This window comes from Equus przewalskii, chromosome 6 (assembly GCF_037783145.1).
Source record: "Equus przewalskii isolate Varuska chromosome 6, EquPr2, whole genome shotgun sequence".
NCBI classification, from domain to species: domain Eukaryota; kingdom Metazoa; phylum Chordata; class Mammalia; order Perissodactyla; family Equidae; genus Equus; species Equus przewalskii.
In genome coordinates, this window is record NC_091836.1 from 46,659,092 (window position 1) to 46,678,213 (window position 19,122).

At 42.3% G+C, this 19,122-nt stretch overlaps 3 protein-coding genes across 3 annotated transcripts in view; all 3 read right to left on the reverse strand.

The window, feature by feature from the left end:
• The window catches only part of LOC103543190 (zinc finger protein 709-like), a gene marked incomplete at its 5' end in the record, with an annotated part of 2,432 nt that extends 1,816 nt beyond the window's left edge, over positions 1-616 (reverse strand). Inside the window, 2 exon segments of the mRNA XM_070624622.1 lie at positions 5-563; positions 566-616. Of these exon segments, the coding sequence (XP_070480723.1) occupies positions 5-563; positions 566-616 (610 nt within the window).
• Positions 1-19,122, reverse strand: part of LOC103542102 (zinc finger protein 791-like) — a 257,519-nt gene that overhangs the window by 206,580 nt on the left and 31,817 nt on the right. The gene's annotated exons all lie outside the window — the stretch shown is intronic.
• Positions 871-18,892, reverse strand: LOC103541753 (zinc finger protein 670-like). Its single transcript, XM_070625469.1, has 4 exons — positions 18,792-18,892; positions 1,657-1,783; positions 1,386-1,446; positions 871-994 (listed from the first exon to the last, which is right to left on the reverse strand). Exons 2-4 carry the CDS (start codon positions 1,742-1,744, stop codon positions 886-888), a joined length of 258 nt encoding a protein of 85 aa, XP_070481570.1. The 5' UTR covers positions 1,745-1,783; positions 18,792-18,892; the 3' UTR covers positions 871-885.

Genomic DNA, 19,122 nt, shown 5'->3' on the forward strand with positions numbered 1-19,122 from the left:
TTACATTCATAGGGCTTTTCTCCACTGTGTGTGCTTTCATGACATTGTAAGTAATTGGGACAATTAAAGACTTTCCCACAGTCCTTACATTTATAAGGTCCATCTCCAGTGTGCTTCATCACATGTCTTTCAAGGCTGGTGAGAGAACTGAGGGATTTTCCACATTTTTTACATTCATAAGGCTTTTCTCCACTGTGTCTCCTTTCATGAATTTGAACGGATTTGCGACAACTAAATGCTTTACCACATGGCCTACATTTATAGGGTTTCTCTCCATTATGAACTCTTTCATGTTTTCGAACATAACTTGGCCAAAGGAAGGCTTTACCACATTGCTTACATTTATAGGGTTTCTCTCCAGTATGAACTCTTTTATGTTTTTGAAAGTTATTTGGACAACCGAAGGCTTTACCACATTTCATACATTCATAAGGCTTTTCTCCACTGTGTCCCCTTTCATGACTTCGAAAAGACGTGAGACAACTGAAGGTTTTACCACATTGCTTACATTTATATGGTTTCTCTCCAGTATGAATTCTTTCATGTTTTCTAAAGTAAGTGGGGCAAATTGGAAAGCTTTACCACATTGCTTACATTCATACGGTTTCTCTCCTGTGTGAGATTTTCATGAAGTTGACAGGAACTGAAACAACTCAGGGCTTTACCACAGTACTTACATCTATACGTTTTCTCCAGTGTAAATCCTCCATACCTTGGAATAGAATGGCGATACTCTCAAGGCCTTCCCACATTCCCGACATTTATATGGCTTCTCTTCACATTCCTGATACACGTATGATTTGGATGTAGCGTGAGATCTCAGGTGCCTACTAAAGGATGAATGATCCATGAAGACTTCTCCACAAAAACTGCATTTACAAAGCTTTATTCCAACAGGAGTCTTCTTTTTCTGATTATGAATTGGAATCTGGCTGAAGGTTTCCCATACTGACTACGTTCTTTACTCTTCACAAGTCTCTCAAGCATATGACTGCTGTAAAATAAAGAGAAGCACATTATCAATGGCTTATTTACTAATGATTTCATACCTATCAATAGTTACGACAATGACTTTTTTACTGTAATCAAGGAATGTGTAAATTCCAGCACTCTGATTGAATGTTGAATGCTGTGCAAGAGGGCTCCATCGTAGCTATTACCAAAACAGTGATATGCATAACTGAGGTTTCTAAATAGTGTTTCCAAGTCTACTACTTTTCAAACACTATCTACCACATTTGAGAAAAATATTTTGATAGAAAAAATATTCTAGGAATGAATCAATATGAAACTGTGCTGATTTGTTCTATACGCTGTTTTTAAAATGTCATGACACAGGAAGATTCTCGCATGGGATATTGCTTTCTCATGTGAGTGCAACTCACCTTAGATCTGTCTTGTGATTTTCATAGTGATCTTCAACGTTATGGTCTTCCCATTTTCCTCCTAAAATGCAGACCAGGAAAAGTCATCGGAAATTATAAAAGACTATAGAAAAATCGTTAGATTCTAGGTCGATGATGAGCTGTGACCATGCCTCGTTTATTTACAATCTATTCCCTTTCTACATTTCACCTCCTGAAACAGCACTGATGAGCAAGCAACACTAGTTTTCTAACTGACTACGTAATTAAGTAAGAATGTTGTCATCCCTACCTATTGAGGCCAGATTCCTGAAGGTTTCCTTCATCACATCTCTGTAGAGTTTCTTCTGGGATGGACCCAGCAGAGCCCACTCTTCCATGGTGAACTTTACACTCACATCCTCAAAGGTCACTGAATCCTAAAACATCCCAAATACATATATAGGAGGATGAGTGAGACAAACAGCAGTGTGGAGCTATACTCAAGTCATAAGAAGTTTACATATGACTCTGTTGTCTCCGTATATTTATTCTATAACCTGGTCTTCAGAACTCATTCTCTGGCACACTCACTTCCTCATAAATTTAACAGCATCATGAACACATGGAATTTATTGTACATTTTTATTCTGATCACTTCAAGTCTTCATTGCTCTGTAGTGTCAGGATACGAGAGCCCCTTGGAGAAAAGAAAGAAATGCTATACAAATGACATAAATATTACCATATTAAGCACTGCAATTCCTCATGAGATAAACTCCTTCATATCCTTCTTTAACACCCACCATATCACACAGTACTGCATAAAGCATAGGGTCACATCTACATGAGGGTTTAGTGAATAAAAACAAAGCAAAGAACTGCAAGCTTTCTCTTCTATTCCCATCCCCAAACAGGAGACACCAGAAGGCCTGTGGAAATCCAACCTGTAACAAGATCCAGCTGGCCATATTGTCCTGACCTAGTCCAGGCCATGAGAAGTAGTCAGTCCAGCTGGCTGAATGAAAATATTCTTGTGGAGGAAAATGATTTATAATTAGTTCATAAAATATTTCCACAGACTCAATTTTATCTTCTCTTCTCTATCTCCTTTCATGGGGCTAGGAAGTTATTCAGAAGCTATAGCTCAGGCATGTGGAAGAAGGCATGTAACACAGACCTGCACAAAATCCCTCCACTCATGAGCCTCAGGGTTAGTTCCCATCAATTTTTAGACACATAGGAATGCACACTGATGATGAGCTCGCATAAGAGGTTTTCCTGGCAGAATCATAATAGTGTAACCTGGGCCTTGGTGACCTTGAGGAACAGGTTAAGACGTGGAATTTGCAGGAAATTTCATTGAGGTCCACGATGGTTTGATGATGAATTTGCACATGATTAAAACTACACAAAGAGTTCAACAGTGCTTTCCTCCAAAAGAACATAAAATCTCCTTTCTCTAATTTCAGCAATACCCAACCAGCCACTCTAGAGGCTGACCTCTCAATTTCTCTTTTCTGAGTTCCCCTGTGAGGCACAGCAGCATGACAGCCCATCCCAAGCATAGGAACCCCTCAGTGGCATAATTCCCCTAAATGCTGGTCCCGGAAAGAGATCAATAATCCACTGACGTCCATGTGCAGGAAACAGAGAAAAGTTCCCGACAGCAATTCTGAGGCTGGAATTGACCTATTCAGGAGAGGAACAGCAAAATAGGAACCCCTCTCTTGTTGTGGGTCCAGAGGGTAAGAGGAGCTGCCTGCTCAGCCCTCATTACACTGTTACCCCTAGTTCCCAGGGGATATGTTCTAAGATCCTCAGTGGATGCCTGAAACTGCAGATAGGACCAAACCCCACACATACTATGCTTTTTCCCATACATAAATGAATATGATAATTTACAACTTAGGCATGGTAAAGACTAACAACAATAACTAATAAAATAGAACAGGTCATAAAAATGCAGTGTGATAAAAGTTACCATAGATGTTAGCAACCTCAGCATACAATTCTTTTCCTTTCTTTATTAATTTGAGAACTTCCACCTTTTCACTTAAAGGAAGCACTTTATGGCTTCTCTTTGGCACATCCGAATTGCTAGCACCCCTACGCTTGTGGTTTGGGGCCACTATAGAGTAAAATAAGGGTTACTTGAACACAACCACTGCAATACTGTGCCGGTCAATCTGATGACTTAGATGATACCAGGTGACTAATGGGTGGGTACCACATACAGTGTGGATACTCTGGACAAAGGGATGATTTACATCCCAGGTGGGACAAAGCATGACGGCATGAGAGTTCATCATGCTACTCAGAACAGCATGTAATTTAAAACTTATCAATTGTTTATTTCTGGAATTTTCCATTTAATATTTTGGACCACAGTTGACCATGGGTAACTGAAATGGGGGAGAGCAAAACCACAGACAAGTGGAAACTTCTGTACTCTTTCTACAGCGGAAGTGTAGAGCTCGATCGTAATCAAGCCCCACTATCTAGTTTGCAGAACAGAGTGAACACGAGCAGGCTCGAGAGTGGTTATCCTTCGAAATTCTGGCTCACAGAGTTCATCTGTTGCTGGTATCCTGGAACTGGGATTTTCAGAGTGACTGTGCCAACCTTACAGATAAGAGGCCTCAGTGTGTCTAAAGTGTCTGTGCAAACAATTTGGTCTATAGTAAACTCCTATTTCCCTTTGAGAATCTGTAATTTTGTCACATGTTAGGCAGAGGATGCCTATGTGATCAACCCCCAGAAAACACCCTGGCCACTGAGTCTCTACTGGGCTACCCTGGGAGACAATAATCCACACCTGTACTCACAACTTTGTTGCTTGGAGAACTGAGCCCAGCATATGTGACTACAATGAGAGACATTTGGAAGCTGACTCCTTGTTTCCTCCAGACCAAATTCAATTCAGTACCAAACAAGACTAATAAAGGATATTTAATGATCTTCATGGAAATTTTTTTTTTTTACAGATTTTATTTTTTTCCTTTTTCTCCCCAAAGCCCCCCAGTACATAGTTGTATATTCTTTGTTGTGGGTCCTTCTAGTTGTGGCATGTGGGACGCTGCCTCAGCATGGTTTCATGAGCAGTGCCACATCCATGCCCAGGATTCAAACCAACGAAACACTGGGCCGCCTGCCATGGAGTGTGCGAACTTAACCACTCGCCCACGGGGCCAGCCCCTTCATGGAAAATTTTTAAATTGGGGGTAGTATGTCAAAGTAAGTGAAAGGATGGCACATCTTCTCAGAAAGAACCAACCTGTGTCACCTCTCCCAAATCAGATCTTTAGAACATCCTATAAATCCTCAAAACACACTCTTTAGGAGTCAACAAAAACTACTCCTCCAAACCTAATAAGAGGAACAATTGTCAAAAAATGAACAAAGTGTTCTGAAGAATAAAGTGGCAGTCCACCAAACACACATCAAGAACTTTTAAGCTACAGGATGCCACATGATACAGTATTAGCAGACAGACAGACAGAACAAGGGAAAGGAAAAGTATCTTCCGTGGGTTGGGATTTAACATGGAAAGTCGGTGAAGGACAGAGTGGGCACTGGAGAGCAGTGCCAAGTACCATGAGAGCTTTAATACCTGGGGCAGGGACACACTGTGATCTAAGCGGAAAAATGCATTATATTCCCCTCTGTTCCATGGACAATAGTCAATTCATCATAGATCTAAATGTTAAAGATAAAACGGGGCCACCTTCAGAAGTCACAGGTAAGTGATTCATTGACACAATAGGGAGAAAATTCTCATAGAAGAAAAAGAGTAAGCCATAAAGCCAGAGACTGACAAATTCAAATATACTAAAATCAAGGTAATTAGACAAACAAAAGGGAAAAAAATCAGCAGCACAAAAGGGTTAGTTTGCAGAGTAAACACGAACAGATGCATAATTTTAAAATGGTAAAAGAAGCAAAACACTCATCAGAAGATGAAATACCATGCATGAAAAATGACCGTCACCTTGTAATGAGGTAAGAGGCAAATAAAATGTCAAGTCCCCATTTCACAGTGATTAGAACAAAAATTCATCAATTTAATAACCCCACGTATTGAAGACCATTGTCAATAAATCAATAAATTATGCACAAATAGTGGAGGGCTCCAATGATACACTCCATTACCATTTCCTGTAAATTTGAACCCAATCGCTAGCTACAGCCCAGTAATTTTTTTCTTATGTTTTATTCTATTTTTATTGCAGTAAGAGTGGTTTATAACATTATATAGATTTCAGGTGTACATCTTTATACATTTCGATTTCTGTGTAGATTACATGTTCACCACCCAAAGACTGAATATAATCCATTACCACACGCATGTGCCTAATCACCCCTTTCGCTCTCCTTCCTCCCCTCTTCCACTCTGCTAACCCCCAATCCAATCTGTTTCTATATGTGTGTTTGTCATTGTTTTTATCTTCTACTTATGAGTGAGATCATACAGTATGGAACTTTCTCCCACTGACTAATTTCTCTCAGCATAATACCCTCCGGGTCTATCCATGTTGTCACAAATGGCCAGATTTCATCATTTCTCATGGCTGAGTAGTAATTCCATTGTGTACGTATACCACATCTTCTTATGCATTCGTCCCTTCATGGGCACCTAGGTTGCTCCCAGGTCTTGGCTATTGTGGATAATGCTGCAGTGAACACAGGGGTGCATGTATCTTTACGCATTTGTGTCTTCAAGTTCTTTGGATAAATACGCAGCAGTGGAATAGCTGGATCATAGGATAGATCTAATTTTAATTCTTTGAGGAATCTCCATACTGTTTTCCATAGTGGCTGCACCAGTTTGCACTCCCACCAGCAGTGTATGAGGGGTCCCCTCTCTCCACATCCTCTCCAACACTTATTGTTTCCTGTCTTGTTAATTATAGTCATTCTGACGGGACTGAGGTGATACCTCACTGTAGTTCTGATTTGCATTTCCCTGAGACTCATGTTGAACATCTTTTCATATGCCTGTTGGCCATCTGTATACCTTCTTTGGACAAATGTCTGTTCAGATCTTCTGTCCATTTTTTAATTAGGTTGTCAGTTTTTTGTTGTTGAGATGTATGAGTTCTTTATATATTTTGGATATTAACTCCTTATCAGACACATGGTTTGGAAATATCTTCTCCCAGTTGTTAGGTTGTCTTTTCATTTTATTGATGGTTTCCTTTGCTGTGCAGAAGGTTTTCAGTTTGATAAAAGTCCCATTTGCTTATTTTTTCTATTGCTTCCCTTGCCCAGTCAGACATGGTACTTGATAATATGCTGCCAAGACTGATGTCGAAGAGCATACTGCCTATGTTTTCTTCAGGAAGTTTCATGGTTCCAGTCTCACATTCAAGTCTTTAATCCATTTTGAGTTAATTTTTGTGTATGGCGTGAGATAATGGTCTACTTTCATTCTTTGGCCACGTGGCTGTCCAGTTTTCCCAACACCGTTTATTGAAGAGACTTAGCTTTCTCCATTGTACGTTCTTGGCTCCCTTGTCAAAAATTAGTTGTCCATAGATATGTGGGTTTCTTTCTGGGCTCTCAATTCTGTTCCATTGATCTGTGTGACTGTTTTGGTGCCAGTACCATGCTGTTGTGGTTACTATAGCTTTGTCATATATTTTGTAGTCAGGGAGTGTGATACCTCCAGCGGTTCTTTTTTCTCAGTATTCCTTTGGCTCCTCAGGGTATTCTGTTGTTTGATATAAATTTTAGGATCCTTTGTCCCATTTCTGTCAAAATTGTTGTTGGAACTTTGATAGGGATTGCCTTGAATCTGTAGATTGCTTTAGGAAGTATGGACATTTTAACTATGTTAATTCTTCCAATCCAAGAGCACGGAATATTTTTCCATTTCTTTGTGTCTTCTTCAACTTCTCTCAAGGATGTATTATACTTTTCCGTGTACTGGTCTTTCAGCTCTTTTTGGTTAAGTTTATTCCTAGATATTTTATTTTTTTGTTACAATTGTAAGATGGGATTGTATTCTTAATTTCTCTTTCTGCTACTTCATTGTTAGTGTATAGAGGTGCAACTGATTTTCATATGTGGACTTTGTATCCTGTAACTTGACCGTATTTATTATTTCTAAAAGTTTTTTTAGCGGATTCTTTATGGTTTTCTGTATCATGTCATCTTCAAATAGTAATAATTTCACTTCTTCCTTTCCAATTTGGATCCCCTTTTTTTTTCTTGCCTGATTGCTCCGGCTAAGCCGTCCAATACTATGTTAAATAAGAGTGGTGAAACTGGGCATCCTTGTCTGGTTCCTGTTCTTACAGGGAGAGCTTTCAGTTTTTCTCCACTGAGAATATTAGCTGTGGGTTTGTCATATACGGCCTTTATTATGTCGACGTATGCTTCTACGCCCATTTTATTCAGAGTTTTTATCATAAATGGACGCTGTATCCTGTCAAATGCCTTCTGTGCATCTATTGAGTTGATCATGTGATTTTTATTCATTTTATTATGTATCATGTTTATTGATTTGCAGATGTTGAACCATCCCTGCCACCCTGGAATAAATCCCACTTGATCATGGTGTATGATCTTTATAATGTACTGTTGTACTGAATTTGCTAGTATTTTGTTGAGGATTTTTGTACCAATGTTCATCAGTGATATTGGCCTGTAATTTTCTTTTTTTGTGTTGTCCTTGTCTGGTTTTGGTATCAGGGTAATGTTGGCTTCGTAGAATGAGGTAGGAAGCTTCCTCTCCTCTTCAATTTTTTGGAAGAGTTTGAGAAGGATAGGTATTAAGTCTTCTTTGAATGTTTCATAGAATTCACCATGGAAGCCATGTGATCCTGGACCTTTTTTGGGGGGAGGTTTCTGATTACTGTTTCAATCTCCTTATTGGTCTATTCAAATTCTCTATTTCTCTCTTGATTCCATTTTGGAAGGCTGTATGATTCTAAGAACTTATCTGTTTCTCTAGATTATCCAATTTGTTGGTGTATAGCTTTTCGTAGTATTCTCTTATACTCTTTTGTGTTTCTGAGGTGTCTGTTGTAATTACTCCTCTTTCATTTCTAATTTATTTCAGCCTTCTCTCTTTTTTCTTGGTAGTCTAGCTAGGGTTTGCCAATTTTGTTTATCTTTTCAAAGAACCAGCTCTTGGTTTCATTGATTTTTGTGTGTGTGTGTGTGTCTCTATTTCATGTATTTCTGCTCTGTTTTTATTATTTTCCTCCTCCTACAGATTTTGGGCTTTGTTTGTTCTTTTCCCAGTTCCTTTAGCTGCACTATTAGATTGTTTATTGGGGATCTTTCTTCTTTGTTGAGGTAGGCCTATATTGCTATAAACTTTCCTCTTAGAACCACTTTTGCTGTATCACATAGATTTTGGCATGTCGTGTTTTCATTTTCATTTGTCTGCTGATATTTTTTGATTTCTTCATTAACCCAATCATTGTTCAGTAGCATTTTGTTTAATCTCTACATATTTGTGGCTTATTTGATTTTCTTTCTGTAGTTGATTTCTAGTTTCATACCTTTGTGATCAGCAAAGATGCTTGGTATTATTTCAATCTTCTTAAATTTATTGAGACTTGTTTTGTGGCCTAGCCCAGCAATTTTTTAACAATGTCCACAGAATTTATTGTGTATTTGCGCTTGGAGACTCATACAAGGGTGGCATATGCTATTAGCAAAACATCTAGAGGATCTACCAATAGAACCACAAAGAGTATTCCAAAACATATATCAATAACCATTATCATTATCTACTGTATAACAGTTATGGTCACCTTGCACAGGCAGGTGGACTGCAACCCATGATCTGATTCAGATGTCTACGATGACAAAACACACATGCCTAGACGGTATGAAAAGGTGTATTACTTCCATAATGAGACTGTCAGGGGAGGGGAGGGCAGGCCTCTCAAGCAGGTGGGAAATGCCTTGAGAGAGCAAGGAGAGGAGACTGCCTGGGTGTTTCCCAGGAGAGGTGAGGGGGTGGGCTAGGGTGAAAGTTCAGGTACCAGGGCAGGGCCTTCTGTGGATGAATCACTTGCCATAACTAAAAGAAGGAGCACCCAGGCTTTCTTTTCACTGTGTACAGATGTGGGGCACAAGGGGATGAAGATTTAAAGCTCCCTCGGCAGTCAAACATCAAAAAAAGGAGTCAGACACTTCTGGCCTCTGGTCTGGCATGTAAGGAGCTTAGAAACCAGCTTCCACTCCTCAGAAGAAAAAAGCCAAGAAACTTAAAATCATCAACTCTTCATTCAGAGAACTGAAGGCACAGGGTAAACCGCTGTGTATACAATTAGGAAGAGAGACCAAAAAAGTAGCCATTTAAAAATGTGCCCAGAATATTCTGTTCTTCTTGACAAGGCATGTCCTCAAAACAACCTGTTTCACAAGAGCATAACTGACTGGGATTTTCCCAGAGCCTAACTGACCTGGGGGGGATGGAAATAGCCAATTTTAATCTCTTCTAGCCTTTTCTGCTTTCAAGAGTGGGGCAGTTGTGGAGATAATAGGCTTTTCCCCTCCTGACAACAAATATGTGGTGTCTGTCCCAATGCCACTTCTCCAACTCTACATCATCAAAGAGGTGTCCAACAGTTCAGTTCAATCCTAACACTAACCACCAAGAGTTCCCATCAGACTGTACAATTGAAGAGCTCAGTCGCACACAATGCCTCAACTTCAGATGCCAACCACAAATGGGGTGTCACCATTGCTACCAACAATTCTCCTCAGACATCTACAAATTCACAGATTCTCTCCACACCCTGTCAGGCTTGGCAATTTGCTAAAACAAATCCGAGAACTCAGTAAAGCCATTTACTTGCTATTCCTGGTTTAATATAAAGGATACAGTTCAGAAACAGCTACATGGAATAGAGGCATGGGGCAAAGTAGGCCAAGAGCAGGGGTGAGGGTGGTGGACGTAGGGCACCTCTGCTCTCTAGATATGTTACCCTCCCAGCGGCTAGATGTGTTCACCAACCCTGACACCCTCTGAATTCTGTCTTTAACGTTTCTGATGCAGGTTTCACTACATGGGCACAATTTATTAAATAATTAGCCACTGGTGATTAACTCAGTCTCCAGCCCCTCTCCGTTCCCCAGAGGCTGGGAGCTGAGGCTGAGAGTTCCACGTCTCTAATCAAAGCTCGGTGGTTCTGGTGTCCAACTCCTATCCTGAAGCTATCCAGGAGCTGGCCAAGAGTTGTCTCATCTAAACAAAAGACACTCAGGGCCAGCACACTGGTGTAGTGGTTAAGTTCTCGTACTCTGCTTCAGTGGCCCAGAATTTGTGGGTTCAGATCCCAGTGTAGACCTACACACCACCCATCAAGCCATGCTGTAGCATCGTCCCACACACAAAACAGAGAAAGGTTGGCACAGATGTTAGCTCAGCAACAATCTTCCTCAAGCAAAAAGAAGAAGATTGGCAACAGATGTTTTTTGTTGCCAAACAAAAAAAAAGACACTCTATCACACTTATTACTCGAGTAATTCCAAGGGATTCAGGAGATTTTTGCTAGGACCTGAGAACAAAGGTCAAATATCTTTCTTATTATATCACAGAAAGTCAAGCCCAGGGACACAGCCTCACTTAAAGATTGAGACCCAATCACTGGACTGGCCACAATCACTCTGCCCACACCTCCCTCTACATCAACTGGGCTCCTGTTTAATGTTAGTGCACTACACTGAAGGAACTAGATGCTTTCCAGTAACAGCAGGAAGACAGCAAGCATGTCCCGTCTCACCACTCATAGTCAACATTGTACTAGAATAACTAGCGAATGCAATTAGATAGGAAAAGAAGACAAGAAGTATAGAAATTGGGAAGCAAGAAATAAAAATGTTTTTGTGGCATATGACAAGATTGTCTACAAAGAAAATCTCAAAGAATCCCAAATAACAACAAAAACCTCCTAAACAAATAAGACATTAGAGAAAGGATGAAGGATAAAAGATTAATATACAAAAGTCCACTGTGCTCTATAAATCCACGCAAATATACTGACCTTTGACAAAGGACCAAAGAGAAGTCAATGGGGAACATAGTGAATGGGAAACTATTTACAAAAAATAGTGTAGGGAAAACTGGACATCTAAAAGCAAAAAAAAATCTACACACAGATTTTACACCTTTCACAGAAACTAACAAAGTGGATCATAGATTTAGTGTAAAATGCAAAACTACAAAACTTCTAGAAGATAACACAGGCAAAAGTCTAGGTGACCTGGGTTTTGGTCATTAATTTTGAGATGGAACAACACAGGCAAGGTCCAAGAAAGAAAAAACAACAGGTCTGACTACATTAAAATGAAAACTTCCTGCTCAGTGGAACAGGGTTAAGAGAATTTAGAAACAAGCCATAGACTGGCAGGCAATCTTTGGAAATCACTTACCTGACAAAGGACTAGGACCCAAAACATCCAAAGAATTCTTAAAACTCAACACAATTACAATAAACAACCCAATTAAAAATGGGCAAAAGATCTAAACACACACTTTAATGATGATATACAGATGGTAAATAAGCACATGAAAAGGTCCTCAAAATTGTATATCATCAGGGAACTGCAAATAGAAGAAGAATGAAATATCACCACACACTCTTTACAATGGCTGAAATTCACGACACTGAGAATACCAAACAATGGCAAAGACGGAGGGCAAGAGAAACCCGCATCCATTGCCGGTGGGAATGGAGAATGGGATCCCTACTTTGGAAGAAAGTCAGTTTCTTCAAACTAAGCCTGCTCTTACCATACGATGGAGCAATCGTGCTTCTTCAAGTTTACCCAAATGAGTTGAAAACTTACATCCACAAAAAACCCTGCACGTGAACATTTTGGAGAGATTTACGTAGAACTGCCAAGAATTAAATGTAACCATATATGTCTTATACACAAATGAATACAAAATCACTGGTACATCATAGGACGAAATATTCTTCAGAGATTAAAAGAAATGAGATTATGAAGCCAAAATGATACGGAGAAACCTTAAAATCATATTGCTAAGTGAAAGCAGCCAACAGGACAAGGCTACGCTGTGTGATTCCAAGTATGCGGGAAAAGGTCCTTGGTCTCCAGTGATGTGGGGTGGGAGGAGGGAGGATGAACAGGTGGAGCACGGGAGCTTCTTAGGACAGTGCACATGTTCCACAGTAGTGCCCCCTTATTCACAGTTTCACACTCCATGGTTTCAGTTACCCACAGTCAAGTGAGATCCAAAAATATTAAATGGAAAATTCCAGAAATAAACAATTCATGAGTTTTAAATTGCATGCCATTCTGAGCAGCATGATGTAATCCGGCACCGTCCTGCTCCATCCCGACCAGGACGTGACTCATCCCTTTGTCGGACACATCCACGCTGTACATGACACCTGCCCGCCAGTCACTCAGCAGCCACCTTGGTTATCAGACTTACTGTCGCAGTGTCACAGTGCTTGTGTTCAACTAACCCTTATTTTACTTGATAATGGCCCCAAAGTGCAAATTTAGTGATGCTGGCAATTCAAATAAACCAAAGAGAAGCTGTAAAGTATTTCCTTTAAGGAAAAGGTGGACAGTTCTCAACTTAAAAACAGGAAAAAAAATGTATGCTGAAGTTGGAAGATCTATAGTAAGAATGAATCTTCTATACATAAAATTGTGAAGGAAAAAGAAATTCATGCTGCTTTTGCTGTTGTACCTTCTTCATCTACAAAAGTTACGGCTACAGAGCATGGTAAGTGCTCAGTTAAGATGAGGCACTAAATTTGTGGGTGGAAGACATGAACAGAAAATGTGTTCCAATTGACTGCAACGTGTATCCCCATAGGTGCGTATGGACAGGAAAAAACATAGTACACATGGGGCTTTGTACTACCCGACCCAGTTTCAGGCATCTACTGGGGGTCTTGGAATGTATCCCGAGGACAAGGGGGGACTATCGCATATGATACAGAAGTGATGGAGTCACGTCAATTCACATTAGCCGAAGACCAGAGACTATACAACACAAAGAGTCAACCTACTGAAGCTTATGGACTTCCGTGAATCAAAACTGGCTGGATGGAACCACAGTAACGGGTACCACAGTAACACAAGACACACAACACAGGGCAAACTGTGCGGAGGCAGCGGGTTATGGCGGAAGTCTCTGCAGTTTCTGATCAAGGTTTCTCTAAACCTAACTGGTCTTAAAAAAGAGCTAAACCGTACTAGGAAAAAAAAGATGAAGAAAGATGTGTTAATATTCATCCCTGATGACTGACTGATGACAAAAACAGGCCATCTTTCATTCAATTAATTTGACCTTATTTCAACAAGCCATTATGGTGCTCTATGAGGCCTGCAGCCTGAGGCTTGGAAGAGAGGAGAAACTTCCTCTGAGTGCCTTGTTAAGAGCCCAGCACCGTATGTTCTGAGACGTGAAATGAGAACCTCCGTTTCTATCAGTAGTGTCTCAACTCCAGTGGATAAAAAGGCCTTTTTTGTGGCCTATTCTATGCAGAGACAAGTGTTACTATGATTTATATTGAGGACAAATGAAGCAAGAGATTCCCAGAGTTCTTTTACCACAAAGGGGCAACTCTTAGAGAATCACTCAGGAGCAGTAAACACGTGCACGTGGGGACAAGTGTTGGTCAGCACTAGGATGACTGCTTGATGTATGGTCACTGTGATGACCCTTGGGTTTGGTCCTTCATCAGAGATGTCCCAATTAAGACATGAAAGCCAGCAACTCTACCTGAGCTCCATCATGAACATATGTGGTGATGTCATCCCTAAAGTCTATGAAACGCCCATCGGTTTTCACTCCGGGAGTCCTAAGGAGCTCCCCAGGCAGCCTGGGGATCTGGGAAAGGGGTGACCTCTTTTAGCACCATGGCACCTGGCAATGGACTGAGGACACGGAAGGCCACCTACTCCCATAGGCAGGATATCGTAGAAACTGCAGGTTTGGCCCCATGGTGTCTTAAGGGGGTCTCCAGAGCCATGCTGAGCTCCTGGGGTGCTGTTTCCAGGCTGCAAGTCAAAATGGACTGCTGGCTAGGTGGTCCCATGCTCAGGGCCATGTACTGCCAGGATCACCTGGTGAGTAGAGGTCACTGCGGCTCTTTTGCTGAAGCCTCTCCAGTGCAGGAGACTCTGAGGGCACCATCAGGACTGCCTGTTGTACGGCAATTTAAAGAGTCTCCAGTGTTTTGTGGTACTGGTGCCCATTCAGGAGGGCTGATTTGCAATTAACAGCACAAATAAGTTCAAGTAAAATCTCTACACAAAAATGTTACCTCTAGAACAACAAAAGAACCTAGTAGATGTGGTGGGTGCTGAGGGACAACTGCTGTTTCTTCCTAGTGTCAGGGAGGGAGCGGGTCTCTGCTTATCAAATAATTTCCAGAAATTTAACAAAGTTGTCAGGGCCTCATATTATATTTGTGGCAATGTCCCATCCACTTTTCTGAGCTCCCTTTTTCAATATTTGCATGTCCTGAATGTCCTCAGAGGATGTGTCATTAATGTAACATCGTCCCTGTGTTCTTGGAGGAACTAGGATGCAGCTCAGACCCCGCCTGCAGTAACTGTGGGAGGGCACAGCTGTGGAAGATCCATGAGGATAACCCAGTAAAGGGGCATCATGTCCCTTCAGAGGGAAGGCCAAGTGCAGCTGAGAGGCTGTGGACACAGGACTGGACAGAACAGACTCAGCCAAATCTGTGACAGCAGGATATTGATCACTTGCTGATTGGCTGTGGTCAGTAATTTCCAGACTGTGGGGACTGGGGACAGAGGTCTGTGTGGTGCAGCCACAGCCTCGAGTTGAGGTAACCCACTCTGAGGGGTCATTCATTCTCTCCAGGTTTAACGACAGGACAAATTGGGCTGTTAAAAGCACACTAGGAATAATCAGCCCCTCACTAACCAGGTTTCCTCTACCCTTCTCAATCCTTCCAGGCCCTGGGAAATTTACATTGCGCCACGTTAACTACTTTCTTTGTGGGGGAAGGTCCCTGGGCTTCCATTTTCTCAAGCCAATTTGTAAGTGGCAAAGACTTCATATAATTTTAATTCTTGAATAATTGGATCAGAGCTTCCCAGCTCACTATGGGATATTTCAGGACAATGGGTGTTATGACCATGGAGAGTTTAGGCAAAACCGTGCTCCTGATGGTTAAGGAGAAACCTTTGTCCTATTTGTCCTATATGCATTAATGCCCCTAAGATCAGCAGGGGCACGTTACTTACGTTTAATGGGATCCCAGGTGTAAACGTCATTTGAGACCAGGTATTGGTTAACTGCTTGAAGGTTTCTGAATTAGTGCATCACATCAGAGAGCAAAATTCATTCAGAACCCAGGGTGTAGAGGCCCAAAAGCCAAGCAGTGTACCTTTCTCTGTTTTGTTCCATAGACTCTGACAGCATATTTTTGACTACCAACGGGGCAAACTGTGGACCGTTGTTTCAGTACTTTACTGTATCCTTCCTCCTCACTTCTCTCTTTTTAAATGACAGCTGTTTCAGGAGCGACCCTGCAATGGGCCTGCCTGTGCCCCAACTCCAGGGTGTGTTAGGGCCAACCCAGCCTCTGTCACAGATAAATTCCAGCAAAGACATTGACCCACAACGGCTTTAAGGAGGACCCAATCCCATAACTCTGCTCCCAAATGCCTACGAATTTTCAAAACTGCCAACTCTGCTCAGCTGCACCTAGAACTGAGGTTGGTGGATCAACAAAGCAACACCGAGCAGCACAGCTCCCAGCACGAGCTCCCAGCAAGCAGCAGCCCACAGTGCATGCCACCACCAGGCAGCAGAGCAGGGGAGCAAGTCAGAGCAAGAGAAGACAGACCCTTTGTGGCCGGCCGGTGGCACAGCAGTTAAGTTCGCACGTTCCACTTCAGCGGCCAGGGATTCACCAGTTCGGAAGCCGAGTGCGGTTCGGAAGCCAAGGGCGGACCCACACATCACTTATGTAACCATGCTGTGGCAGGCGTCCCATATATAGAGTAGAGGAAGATGGGCACGGATGTTAGCTCAGGGCTAATCTTCCTCAGGAAAAAAATAGAGAGAGAGAAGACAGACCCACGGGTGGGGGTCATGTCTGGACATGCTGCTCAGGGCACCAACTGTCATGGTCACCTGCAGAGAGGTGGTTCCCTTGTTGGGACTGATGCCAGGACGGCACACACACACAGAGTAGGACAAGGCTTAGGACTCACATCATAGAGGTCTGAGGGGAGGGCAGGGCCGGCCTCTCAAGCAGCTCTGACAGGGCTCAGAAAGCAAGGAATGGAGCCTGGCCTGGGGGTTCACTGGGCCTGGGGGTGGGGCCAGGCAAGAGCTCTGCACACAGGCAGGCGCTGGGGTGGTGGGAATCTCCTGCCTGCTCTAGAGGAGAGAGCACCCAGGCTTCCTCCTCAGCTTGTCCAGGTGGGGGCACAAGGGAAGAGGGTGGGTGAGGCTTAAGCTGTGAGCAGGCACCCAAAAATGTGGAGTCTGACTGCTCACTACAAGGACAAAGTGGGTAAGAAAAACATGCATTCTCGATCAATTTATAAAGAAACACTAACAGGAGACTCAAAAATAACCAAAACTGTACTTGAGGGTGGCTGGAGTACCAGTGCTGGAGGGGACCAGGATATATGAGGCAATGAATCTTACACATTTATTTCAAATAAACAGAGAACTTTAAGTATACTGTATTTTACTATTTAACAGTCTTTTATTTAAACTTTTGTACATAGGAAATCATTCTAACATTTAATTCCTTTAAACATTATCAGTTACAAAAGTGTAAATTATTGAAAGCGAAAATATTTAAATGTCTTTCTAGATATAAGGACATGCAGCATCCAGGTTTCCGGCCCCTCTATCTCCCACTGGGGTGTTTCCAGGAATAAGCAGGATATTATAATGCAATAGGGGTTTGAGGTTTGCCACTTAAATACAGGAGGATTTTGGAAGATTTACATAAGCTTTCAGAAGATTCCCTCAAGTCAATTAAAATAGGCATTTCATTGCTTTAGCCTTTTAACTTCGTTTGTTCTCTAGGAATATGCACATACAAAAACTGATCTAAAAATGAAATATGCACCTGAGAACTTCAAAACATTCATCTCACATCTTGAGGTTCTCTGGCCTAAATGGAATAGAAATTCTATTTGTTTCCAAAATTTTCTTGCTTTGCTCACCTCCTATCTCTCCATCAACTTACAGTCTCAGGGCCCAAGTACTAAGGGAAACTAGAGCCAAAGGGCTGCACTAGTCCATCGAGAAAGGAATCCAAAGGGAAGAAACACAAACACTGGAATCAGCTCAGATGAGCAGCCTGCTTCCCACAGGACAGAAGGAAAGCCACGGTCAGAAGGTCCCATGTTCCTGACTCTCCTGGTGGAGACAGAGCCCTGGAGGGGGTCAGTCCCTGGAGAAGGAGGGGAGGGCACCTGAGCAGCCACAGGAAGGAGCTCTGGGAGCCCCACACACCCTCCTCTCCCCAGGGAACAGTGCACATGCTCACTCTCTCAGGCTCCATTCTCACCGTGAGGAAACTCAGCTGGATCCAGTTTAAGGTTCTGACCCAAATGGACCCCAGATGAATGGGCCCTAACCCAGGACACAAGAGCTCCTGACTCTCACAGACTTTCTCAGTTTAAACAGATTATTCTGAGTGCACCTACACTGTGGATGCAAAACTCCAACTATGTCTAGAAACAGGCCCAAGGAATACAGTGACAACCTCAGAAAGGGCGTCACTCCCCACCCCATGAGCACGGGCACCCCCAGCTTTCCAGGGCTCTGCAGCTCCTCTCAGGATAAAGGCTCCTTCCATGGGGGTTTGAGCAGTAGGACACCTGCAGGGGGAGGCTCCCCAGGAAGGACAACTGGGCCTTCAAGGCCTTCCATCTGCAGGCCCAAGGGGTCCTTAGCTTAGACTCACTGCCCTCAGGTCTCTGTCCCCACTGGAGTTTTTCTGGACCATCACTCATATTTTAAATACACAAACCCAGTGGTTGAACAATCCAACTATAACACTCAAACCAGTGTCGATGTGGAAATGAGGGAAGACAATTGCATGGCACTTTGCTGGCTCAACAAAAAACCCCACAAGAATGTACTGCATTGTGGGAAAAAAGATGTTAATTGTTATTTCTAAGACAAGAAATTTCTTTATAAATTATTAATCTTACTTGAACACTGCAGGTCTGCAAGTCTAAACCCTAGAAATCCATTTGAACTCACCGAAAATAAAAGAACAATCCTCAGAATGTTACTGTCACACTCAAGGGAGGAAAAAAGAAAAACAATGTTTAAATCGTGGAATGTAAAACTGGAATATTTTATTTTTTCTGAAATTTACCTCTTTCTGCCACTTGGGAGATATTTTATATCGTCTTTCAAGCTGTATTCATTAAATAAATTTTTATTCATGGCAAACTGAGACTAAATTTAAGTGAATATACCTTTTCAAGGTGACAACCCCAGGGAGGGGCAGCACTGACAGGACAGATCGCCCGGAAAAGTTTCTCAAGAGGAACCTGCAGCGAAGGACTGCCAGCTGCGCGTCCGCGCCCAGGTCGCAGCCTGCAGGAGAGGCGGGAGGAGCTCGCACCACGCGCCTCCAGGGGGATGCGCTACTTTCTCTCAAGAAAAACATCCACGAACGAGGAATAAACCCTCTTAAAAGAGCCGCCCACTGACTACGGAAAAGTGATAACTAAAATATCGGGTCTGTTTGTGGTTGATAACGATGCGGGGAATCAGGAACCGGAAGTTGGCGTTCGGGAACGCGAG

Coding starts and splice junctions, on each gene's coding strand:
- LOC103541753 (XM_070625469.1), bottom strand. CDS start 1,744: ATGGAAGAGTGGGCTCTGCTGGGTCCATCCCAGAAGAAACTCTACAGA. Junction 1,447..1,656: donor CAGGAATCTGGCCTCAATAG/GTAGGGATGACA, acceptor TCTGCATTTTAG/GAGGAAAATGGGAAGACCAT. Junction 995..1,385: donor AATCACAAGACAGATCTAAG/GTGAGTTGCACT, acceptor TTTATTTTACAG/CAGTCATATGCTTGAGAGAC.